This window comes from Dipteris shenzhenensis, chromosome 25, assembly GCF_047967505.1.
Source record: "Dipteris shenzhenensis isolate YYH24624 ecotype China chromosome 25, Dip_SZ_1.0, whole genome shotgun sequence".
NCBI lineage: Eukaryota > Viridiplantae > Streptophyta > Polypodiopsida > Gleicheniales > Dipteridaceae > Dipteris > Dipteris shenzhenensis.
In genome coordinates, this window is record NC_141620.1 from 39,415,453 (window position 1) to 39,427,287 (window position 11,835).

Consider the following 11,835-nt stretch of genomic DNA (forward strand, 5'->3'; position numbering starts at 1 on the left):
CAAGGACTATAAAGGTGTAGGGACATTCCCTAATTTAGACCTAAGGGATAAATATGTATATATCCTTCATCATGTTCATAGTACAAGTTATATGTAGTAACATAACATGTGCACTCTTCTCTCCCCTAGTTATTTCTTAGTACTTTCAATCTTTCAACAATGTTTTAAGGCACTTGCTTGAGGACATATATGCTCCATCCCAATATTATATGAATGCAATTCATGAATAAATTGCTCTTGCCACTAAAAGAATGAGCATTGTACATGATTTTTTCCTTTGAGGCAGTAATATACTCAACTATGCAATCTACATTTATAGTACTTAAGTGGTATATGAATTTCAATGAGACTATATTGAAACTATTCATGAGTCTAATCCTTTATGAGCTTAGTTGAAATGTTTCTATTAACGTAAAATGAAAGCAATGTGAGATGATTTGTGAAACATCCAACTAATTGTAGCCAGTGACTTAGGAATCATTCTATTTTCCACCATTGATTTCATCAATCCAGTATACATCCCATTAAGGCACACAATTTGAATCCCATGTTTACATGATCTCAATTCTTGGATAATTGCTCTTGTCAAGTTAATAGGAAAAGATCTTTGTCCATGATTTTTTCCTTTGATGTTTTTATATATTTTGTCATTTCATCTTTAGCCCATGCCCCAAAATCACCAATGTATATCATCAAAGGGTGTTTATAAGTCTTTCATTAGAAAAAGAAAACTATTAAATAAAATGATAGGCACATATGTTCTGTTTTCACATGGATTGATGTCTCATTGATGTACATCTTCTTGTTGTAACTCATGTTATAATTGAATAAAGGATTACATTGTGAGCAATCATTTTTGAAGGACAACTTGAAGTGGAGGCAATGCACAAATCGTGCAAGAGTATGGAAATTTTATATACATGACATTTAGCCTTTGAGACGCATGCTCCTCTATGGAGCGAAGAGAATAGCACATTAAGATTCAACTATATCTAGTAAGACTCCTCAACGAATCATAGCCTCGTAGAGGTAGCCTAAGAATGCTACAAGGATTGTGACACTGGTCGCTATCAGTATGCTTTGTTTGAGTTCGGTAAATTGTTTTGCCCGTAAATCGTCAGGAAAGTCTTTGAATCCAAGCTCTGACATGCGCTTATGTGATCTTTGGTAAGCTTCATGGAATAATTTGTTGTTCTGCAAAAGAATATATCTCATTAAAATAAACATGTACCAGTGACCACGACAAGCTAAAGTGAATACAAGTCCTCGAGAATAGAATAACAGCACCTCGGCGTATTGTTTTGCATGTTTGGAGAATGCTGCATCTTTAACCAAACACTTTTCTATACTCGAGCTCAAATATGTGTCTTTGTTCTTCCAAAGTTCCCTGTAGCAAATAATCGGTGTTTAGTAGTAGAACTAGAGAGGCTTTCGCTCAAAAAGTCCTGGACTATCTTCAGAATTAGTTCCCATCCTACTTTTGGCCATAAGACTACATAATGTATTATTGTGGACCTAGTTTACGCATAATGAGTACTTACGCAAAGTTGAACCGTGATACTGTGGACTGAGAAGCTGTTGGCGTGCTTATGTTTGGTTGTGACTGAGAAGCTGTTGGCGTGCTGCCAGTTATGTTTGGTTGTGCAGCTGCTCGGATTTCAGACTCTTGAAAAAGTCGAACCTAAACCATAAATCGTTGTTTTTCAGATGTCATATGTTGTCCTAAATGAAGATATGACGGATTCAAAGATACTTCCAATCACAATCATACCAAAGCATGGCCCCCTATAAGTGCCACAATCTCATTATCTTCAAACCCCATCCGATAGAAGTTCGCCCTCACATATTCAGCATCTGCATCTGCATGCATGAAAGCATGAAAAGTGGATGGATTCTAAGGCTGTGTTTGAGCAAATTTGTAAATGGAAGGCTACAAGTCACAATCTAGCGTCTATGATAAGCTCAATGACGGGTGTGGCATGTCACAGCTGCAGCAATAAGACAGGCCACTATCGTCAGATATATTCCGAGATGCAATCCAAGCGGAACGTTTAACGAACTGCATAGATCGCGGTTAATCAAGATTTGAATTAGTATCACAGAACGTGGATCCACGCTCTCAAGACTTTCATCCGACTTGGACGAATGTGCATAAACGCTTACAAAAAACCTCACCCGTGTTGGACGATTCTAATCTTTAACAGAAGAAACACTTGCAAACCGCCTTCTATGAGGATTGCATACCTTCTGATGCAACTGGAACCCTCCCTTCATGATAAGTTTTACATTCCTGTCAGAACATTGGACGCCCTAGTATGAGTTACATAAAATAGAACAAAAGGCCACTTTGTAGAGACCATTCCCAAGGTTTCGCACCTTTCTACCGGTAGCAAAGTCAATTTGCGGACCTCCTGCCGCTTCGATAGCTGCTACTCCTGCCAACTGCACCACAATGATACCTTCGTCAATGTTAAACAATATGATTAGAAACATCGCAGTTGGCTTGGCTTCACAAGAAAGCAAAGTCTCTTATATTCATAACTGTTCGGAGTGCTTCAGTTTGGCCAATAAACGGGTATAGTATCCACATTATCAAGCCACTTTCACATTCGGTCCCCCTTCTGGCGTTGATTGCTTATGACACTATGATCTGGCTTTAAGGGAAAAAGTAGTCCGTGTATCGCACGCAGCCATTTAGTCAACGTCACAGGATGTGGCATCATTGTGAGCAGAAAACGCAAAACGCATTTCACAAGAGAGTAGATAAACATATGGCGAGGCCACTTTGTTCAAACCCGTCTTGGAAATCCGAAAGATTGAAACATGAATACATGTTGGACAGACGGAAAATGCTACCTGATATAAATCCGCATCAGATGTAATGTTTGCAAACTTAGGGTCTTTCTTAATTACCTCCTCTGTAAATAAAATAAACCTCATAAATCTCTCGAGACATACTGCAATCGGAGATAACAATAGCCTAAGAGAAGAAAATGTGGAACGAGGGAGCGGAAGGGAAAGTACAGATTACCACAGAACTTAAAAGCCTCTTGCAATTCTTTATCTTGAGTCTTTTCCCTTAACTCCTTGATTGAGCCATTGGGGCCGCCGGCCTTCTCTTTGATGTCATTTGAGATATTATTAGAGCCACTGGCCAACTCTTTCTCATGTAACTTACCTGATTTTGCGTCATAGGTAGCGGCATCGTTCCACCTGCATTTCAAAACAATATAGAAAGAAGAGCGCATTGGCAAACAATATGAATTGTACAATCTGAGCAGCAAGACAATCTGAGCTTAGAAGAAGGACCGATTACTAGTAAGATAATATGATAAGCTCATATAACAAACATTTTGGTTTGTTAAACCCTTGTATTAACTCTGACTAATTCCCTTTTCCCTTGATTAATACATTTTTGAATTCATTTTAATTTAGGGCCTATTTTGTTGAGCTAACAAAACCACATGAAAAGTCACTCTAGCCGAGCCCTAATTCCTCCCTAAAGTGCTAGTAATGTGCGGAGGATACACAAGTTAACATGTATAAAAGATTCTAAATGCTTTCAACTAGCCCATTTTTCCTTCTAACTTTGCAATCAACTTAAATTATTTTTTTCCCTCTCTATAGGAGTGATTTACCTAAGACAATGGAAATGACCTAGTGTGATTTCACTACTTATTTTATAATGCTTCTTCTACCTCTAGTTACCTAGGTCTAACAACAGGGGACAAAAGAGGCAAGCAAGAGATGTGATCTAAGGACCTCCAACCCTAGGACCCTCAAATCCCTAAAAATTTCCTATCTTTGAAAATTTCAAGCATCAAAAAACATAAATAGTAAATTCATATGTTTTTCTCATCCTCCTTCTTCTCCTAGTACAGTTTTTTGTTAAGACGCATCAATACCCCATGCTTATCCCATCAACCTTGTCTTTAAAGATGAGCAAAAGATTCTCACCTTTTTAGAATAGTGTGATGTGCTATACCCCAAATTTGATTGGATGAATATTGGTGAGCTAGCATGGTAATAATCCCCTGAATGTGACATTGAGAAGATGGCATAAGTGGATGATTTGGTAGACTACCATATCTAGAGATTCTCTAGCACAAGAAGTGAAAATAAAACTCATAAGGTCAAACTTTTGTAGTATGTACTTAGGGGGTTGGTTGAGATGAAAGAGGACTCTTTAGTCAAACATATCTCTTTTATCTCTTAAGGAGAGGTTTGGGGAAGGACCATGGGGAGATCTGCATCGTTAGATTAGAAGGACCATCATGCACCATTGGATGCAAACGCGGACACTCAAATTGCCCATGCTCAATGTGCAATTGTCGGTAGTTAACGTTTGCAGCTGAATGCGCTCATCATCACGCCGAATCCACAATCCTCTTCCACACTCCATCGCCCCCTCGAGTGTAGCCCCTCCAGGGAAATATCTCTGGCTTCTTCTACAAGTGTTCATGGTTCTCATGACCACAGCCACGACCGTAGCGCAGACCCTATCGGTGACGCCCGAATTTAGGAAGGCCTTGATGCACTCAAGTCCGTCTTCCAGATCAACCCCTACGACCCAAATGCAGATCGACCCCGACGACCCAAATGTCGAGAAAGTAGAGCAGGTGCGAGGCGACATCGAGCTGCACGATTTGGAGTTCCGGTATCCGACAAGGTTAGACGTGACGATCTTCAAGGAACTGTGTCTAGAGGTGAAGGCAAGGAAAGCTTGGCGCTGGTGGGAGCGAGCGGTTCGGGAAAGAGCTTGATGGAGAGATTCTACGATCCGGCAGGGGAGGGTGATGAGGAATTTGCGATGGCTTAGGTAACACATATAAGGGTTGGAAGCAACGCTGTTTGCAACGACAATCTACGAAAACATAAGCTACAGGAGGGAGGAAGCAAAGCAAGGGGAGGTTCAGTTTAAATTGCCGTCGTTTCAAGAGGAAAAGCATAAGCAAACTATCTGCCCCGTACGTAAGGAAGGAGAAGTCCTAGCCGCCAATGTTTCCAAAGATGACGACGATTTGTCAATGGACAATGTCGACCGGATTCTCTTGAAAAAATCTAGATCAGCAATTATCTACGCCTGAAAAGTACATTAGATAATACCTGAAAAGTACGTTGAGGCACAACACGAGTCTACCAAGCTTCCTAGACGAGGGTAGCACAAGTATTGCAACACACAGTCCTGTCTCTTTCGACCGAGAAAGTTAGCAGCTTTAATACATACTCATAGACTCGCATAAAAATTAACTTCTAAGCAGCCTAGATCGGAATGCAAGGGGCTGCTTAAGAAAGAAGAAGAGAGGGCTTGCAAGAATAGTGAAGACGTGGAAAGCCAGCGAATGTCCCACATTGCAATGGAACGTAATCCATGGAAGCAAATGAATGAGCATCTTACTATCTTGCGCTCGCTCATGCCCGGCTCTTACATTCAAAGGGTAAACCACCTTTACATCTCTAGCCTTCTATACACTGATACAGAATCCAATTTGCGTATGATGAGAATGGTTACAAAAGACTATCTGTGCATACATCGCTCACAAAATTGAAAATAGACTATAGAGAATGCAAAAGCAAATAAAATTTCTGTATATATCGCCCCGGAGGAGGTAACTGCCGACGACTCATCGTGTGGAGCACGGGTTTCCCACTAGTTAACTTGAATGAAGATGATCCTTTAAGTTTACTCTGAAGTAAGATGATCCTTTAAGTTTACTCTGAAGTGTAAACGAGGAGATTAAAATAAAGGACATATAAAGGTTAATTCAAAAGGTGAGCACCTGCACGCAAACTTCAACAACGCAGGCAAAGATTGTATTGACGTTCGCACGACAACAAGAAGAGAACTCACGCAAGGAGCAGCAGGGAATAAGCGTTTTTGTTTGATTTGATCTGCCGAACGAGCTCATCTCGCATATTTGGTATAGATATCTCCTTAACTCCTTCCGCGGGGGAAGGGGAGCCGGCCGCAGGGGAAGGGGAGCCGGCCGCGGGTGGTTGGCCGCTCCCGGGGGAAGGGGAGCCGGCCGCAGTGCCAGATACCGAGCGAGCAGGTGCACGTTGCGTTTCAGACATGTTGACGATGGAGGAATCAAGACTCTCTCTCTCTCTCTCTGTGTCTGTCTGTCTCTCTTTCTGTCTCTCTGTTATTGGGTTCTTGCAAATATCAGGTGATACAGCTTCTTCTGTTTTGCAGAACTCCAAGTCCAGATGGTGGATTTCAGATGGGCGCACACCCTTTTAAGGACATTCCACCTCCAGCCTGAAGCTCAAGTTATCCTTTTCCGTGATCATCACACTTTCGTTTCCTCCTTCCATTCCTCTTCGCTTCCTTCCTTTCGCATTATTCTTCCACGCATTCTTTGATTGATGCTCTCTAAGTTCTAAACGTAAGAACAAAAGCTTCCTTACAATATCTCTTACGTACACTCCTTTCTTTCACATTAAGAAAGCTATTAAAGCTTCACCCCGCACAAACTTCAATCAAATACCTTGGTCACGGCATTAAAGCAACCTCGTTGTGGATCCATTATCCCTTCTCATCCCTCACTTTCCACTTATGCCTTACCATTTCAATGGGATCCTACCGTAAATAGGTCCCGTAATTGAAAAGAAATATAATAAGTTTGTTAGTGGAAAAGGAAGGAGGGGAGGAATGGAAAAGGAAGGGACCAATTAAGAGGAAAGTGATTAATTAGGAGTCCCTCTATTTATGAGGAAGCCCCCACCCCCCTTTTTATTAATGAGAGTAAGAGTTTGAAACTTTTATTGTACACCTTCTTAGTGGAAAAATCTTTGAGTGACAGTGAGTTCCACTCCTCACTTTGCATAGAATTTTGTAGCTATCCATTTGACCTTAGCTTAATTGGCCTTCAACCCTTTCACCTAAGAAACCTATTGAATTAAAAACTGAAGGCCTTTTCAACAACTTTTCTCTATAAATCAAGTTATATGTATGAATGATTTGTTGATATTAATAAGTAATAGGAAGGAAAGGTGAGAAAACTAATGGAGAAATTAGGATGGTGTGATAGCTTCCTTCCTTTAATAGCAACAATTTCTATCATAAGAAAAGACACATCATAATCACTAGCTTTTGAAAGGCACATATAATTACTTTCTCTCTTGCTTTAATAGCAACAATGAAAGTCACATACATTAAGTTAATTTGAATTGCATGTTGTGTGCTCATATCAACCCTTTTGAGCTCGATTTCCATGATTATAATGTCAAACCTTGTACCCCTTGGTACACCCCATTACGTCAATTTGTCCTTCAGTGATTAATTTCCCCTGAATAATAATGCAGTAATGCATTATACCAAAATGGGCCATCGATAAAATTGGGCATAGATCTTCACGAAAATTCTTTTGGGAGAGATTACCAACAAAGACAAGAGGAGAAGGTTTCATAATAGAAAACTCCGTTCAGTTTTGTTTGCCTTATTTGTTTAGATCCCTGATGTTCCGAGGCCTCGACAATGCATCTCGAAATCTTTTGAAGAGGAGGTAGAGGTCGAGGTGAAAACCTTGTGAGAGTTGGAAAACAAAGAACAGATGGAAGCATTATTGAAGGCAAGGTACACAGAAGAAGAATTTCGACAGTATTTGGCTAAAAAGGACAAAGGACTACAAAAGCCACTGGATGTCCTCAAGATTCAAGACAATTAGACTGAAAAGCCAAAGATTTTTTAAAAAATGGTTAGGGTAAAAACTACACTAAAGGGGCCCAGCGACCCAAAGGAAAGAAAGAAAAGTTTATTTCCAACATCTGAAAAACAGAAAGATTTAGAGCAAATATTGGAGAAGGAAGGACAAAAACAAGATAAGCTACAGATGCCATGAATGATGCAATGCAAGAAGTGCCAGTATGACCGACTAAGCAGATGAATGAGATTCGCCAGAACAACCATAAAAGCCTACATCCCCACAAGAAGGGAATTAGGCCCTTGAAATGGATTCAAAAGATGAACCCCCAGAGCAGACATATATTTTCATATGACGAGGCAAGGAAGGCATTGGAATATTTGGCGAAGTTTCACAAACAAGAGGAACATTGAAGTGTTCAAATGCAGTCAATATATGATGCATAGAATTTTATGAAGTAGGAGATTAATATTTTGGGGCATCAGGTTATAAAACAATTTGTAATGGGAGCAATTGTCTACATTCCACATGGTGGTTAGTGTGACCAGGTTAGGTGGTAGAAGGTTCTAGTAGGTGTGATTGACAGAATCATGGACCTGATGGAGAGATACTAGGAGAAATTTGTGGATCTAGATGCTCTATTGAGCTCACATATGATGTCACTCTTGGATGTAACTTGTGCCTATATATTGGGCATATCCCTCATGAATAATCACTCTCTTTTTCATCATCTTGGTGTCTCCATCTTGTCTCCATACTACTCCAACAATCACCCTATCCAAAAACCATAGAAATTGCTCCTTGTGTTGCTCACCCTGTGCATTTTTCACCAGAAAATACCCCTTTGAGTGAGCCCATGGGCCGAACTCTTTCATCATGATTTCATCCGCATACTTGTTTAGAGGTTTCGTCGGGGTATTCGGATCCCATAGCAACTAGAACACCCTAAAGATTAACTCCGGCATGATTGACATGTCCGGTGTCAAATTGCTCTGTAGATGGTCAAATTGCTCTTTGGCTTCCATGTTCATCACCCATGTCCACCATGGAAGCTTGTGATATGCATGTTGTGCAACCAGATTGCATTTTAGCATGACTCCATTATACATGACTCCATCAGGTGATATATAGTACTTTCTTCAATGCCATATTTGCATCTTTATCCATGTGTTCCCTAAGCCATCAATTGAATCGCAGCGAGATTGCAGCATTAGTATCGATCTTCATAGGTGTGAGCAATGGCAAGATCAAGAACGTTGAGATAGATTGGGCTCTACTACCTGGGTCACACCTAGTTCCTGCTATGCTTGATGTGCGCATGCACCCAGAGGACCTAGAGAAGAGTGATGTGGAGGTCCTTGAGGAGGACATAGAATTAATGGAGCAAAAGTTTGAAGCCAAGTTGCATAACCTAGCAACGGGGAAATAAAACCATAAGGGATCCCAAGCAATGAGTTCAGTATAGACCCTTCTTTTTTTGAAAGGGTATATAAATGTCATATACATTCATTTATAGCATACAAGAATCTATCAAGAAGCTTACATGCCCTGGTGATTCAACACCGATTCTTTCCTTAACATGCAAAGAGACTAAATTTTATTATTGTTTTAAAAGAGCTAACAAGTATATCCAGAAGAGGCTAAATACTACACATTGTCTCAATAATAGCAGTCAATATTTTGAATAATTAGTGCAAAAAATGGCAAATGTGTATACTATGAGATGAAAAGTGGGCTTCACTTTGAAATTATCCTTCTTCTAATTGGCTAGGAAGAAAGTTATTGGCCAGTATTAAATTGAATCCTAGCTTGCCCATGGCATTGACCCTTTCATTCCCAAGCCCTTGGATCCCCTCTCCACCCAATCCACCCTATAAATATAAAAAACTATGAAGGAATATAATGTGTTGTTGTCAAAAACATGCACATGAGCCCCTTATTTGGTTATCCAAGGTGGGATGGATGAAATAAAGTCCCACAAGTTAAATCTTGCATAAAATGGAATCTTCTTTAAGACCTTCCCCAAGGAGCAAGCCAATAAAGGGATCCTAAAATGAATCATATTACATTGTGATTTCATCATCAACATTCCCTTGTAAGTACGATTTTCTTGTGCTTTCTCCCACATGCTAGTAGGTATTCTCATACGTGCATTTTTGCCTCTTTTGTGTTGGATGTCTAGCTCTTAAAACTTGAGTTAACATGCTCCATCATTGTGGATCCTTTTTGTTACATACAAATTGCTTTTTCCAACAATTCATATACACGTTTTCAATATTGTCATCAGGTGGTAGCCCAATAATTTACCTTACTTTTCATTTAATTTGTTGACTGTATATCTTGAACAATTTCATACATTGCAACTCCTAACCATTTTGGAAAAAAAAAATCACTCGGTTATACAAGAATAAAGTCATATTTTTTAACACCAATCATAGGGTCAAAATCCTCCTTTGGCTTATTGCATGCTAGACCACAATAATGATCATTAAGCTCTTCCAATCTTCCCATGGTGCTCTCATCATCGTAACTATGTTTTATGTGATCCATGAAGATGGAGCTTTGTGGACAAAATGCCTTACAAGTAATAACATCTTGTGGGTTTGTGTCTTAAGGAAATGGATCACATTATCCCAATATTCAATGAGTGAATGGATCTACTTAGAATAGCTTGACTCACAAGTGCAATCATCCACACCTTGTTTCCAAAAAGCCACATCCCTTCACACCTAAGAAGACTTGATCACTACCCTTTATGTACTCAAAGAGTGGCGCATTTATGCCAAGTGGTCATTGTGGTTGAAGTGAGGAAACACCGGCCGCATTTGCATCTAGCTCCATCTCATCTTTTCTGAGGATGGCCATTTCATATACATATTGTCATCAGGTGGTCAATAATTTACCTTACTTTTCATTTAATTTGTTGACTGTATATCTTGAACAATTTTAGACATTGCAACTCCTAACCATTTTGGAAAAAAAAAATCACTCGGTTATACAAGAATAAAGTCATATTTTTTAACATCAATCATAGGGTCAAAATCCTCCTTTGGCTTATTGCATGCTGGACCACAATAATGATCATTAAGCTCTTCCAATCTTGCCATGGTCCTCTCATCATCGTAACTATGTTTTATGTCATCCATGAAGATGGAGCTTTGTGGACAAAATGCCTTACAAGTAATAACATCTTGTGGGTTTGGTGTCTTAAGGAAATGGATCACATTATCCCAATATTCAATGAGTGGATGGATCTACTTAGAATAGCTTGACTCACAAGTGCAATTATCCACACCTTGTTTCCAAAAAACCACATCTCTTCACACCTAAGAAGACTTGATCACTACCCTTGATGTACTCAAAGAGTGGCGCATTTATGCCAAGTGGTCATTGTGGTTGAAGTGAGGAAACACCGGCCGCATTCGCATCTAGCTCCATCTCATCTTTTCTGAGGATGGCCATTTGTTTGCAGCCAAGTGCCAAGATGATGTCTAGGTGCTCAATGTGATGTCTTCACTGCTCGGCCTACTACACAATGACCAATCCTAATAACTGCTTCAGGATGGCAATGTCCATTGGGACTACGATTTCTAGCGGGTCCTGGGCGATGCAGAGCTGCGCATCCTAGAGAAGGGCTTGGGCTCTTGGGGGGTGCACTACTAAGAAACCCTAGGTATCAGGTGCGTTCAAGGGCTATTTAAAAAACCCCTCAACTAAAATTTTTTCCCCAATAAAGTTACCCCTCTTTACTTATGAACTAATGAATTTTTGTCTAAAGTTGAATTAAAAACCCCTTCTATTATTGTAAATCTATTAAATTTTTTTCAAAAGTTCCATTAAAATACCCCTCCTTTTGAATGCACGTGGTATACTAAAATTTTGTGAGGTGAACACCCCGAGCTTGGCTTGTCGTATTTGCATGTGCTTAGCAGAGGCTCTTCAACATCTTAATATTCTCCTCCTCAGCCTATAGCTATGTGTGCTTGAGGTGTTTTACCTCTTGTGATAGCTTGGAGATCTTGGTCCCCCGAACTCCTATCATCATTGATACCATTTCTTGCTCCTCCTACTGCAGCTTGCTATGGGCCTGTGCAAACTCTTGGTGTAGTCTCTCTTGGCATAGTGGTGAGCCACCTCAATGGTGCCTAGCAAAGGATGATGGGAAATTTCCACTAGCATGGCCAGCTAG

The 11,835-nt window shown here is 40.0% G+C and overlaps 1 protein-coding gene across 1 annotated transcript; it reads right to left on the reverse strand.

Moving 5' to 3' along the window:
* Positions 1-837: 837 nt before the first annotated feature.
* Positions 838-5,967, reverse strand: LOC147885877 (L-ascorbate peroxidase 5, peroxisomal-like). Its single transcript, XM_087396926.1, has 9 exons — positions 5,852-5,967; positions 3,032-3,213; positions 2,857-2,918; positions 2,377-2,442; positions 2,245-2,290; positions 1,772-1,860; positions 1,542-1,681; positions 1,288-1,387; positions 838-1,194 (listed from the first exon to the last, which is right to left on the reverse strand). The coding sequence occupies exons 1-9, from the start codon at positions 5,914-5,916 to the stop codon at positions 1,006-1,008; spliced, it is 939 nt and encodes a 312-aa protein (XP_087253052.1). The 5' UTR covers positions 5,917-5,967; the 3' UTR covers positions 838-1,005.
* Between the last annotated feature and the right edge of the window lie 5,868 nt (positions 5,968-11,835).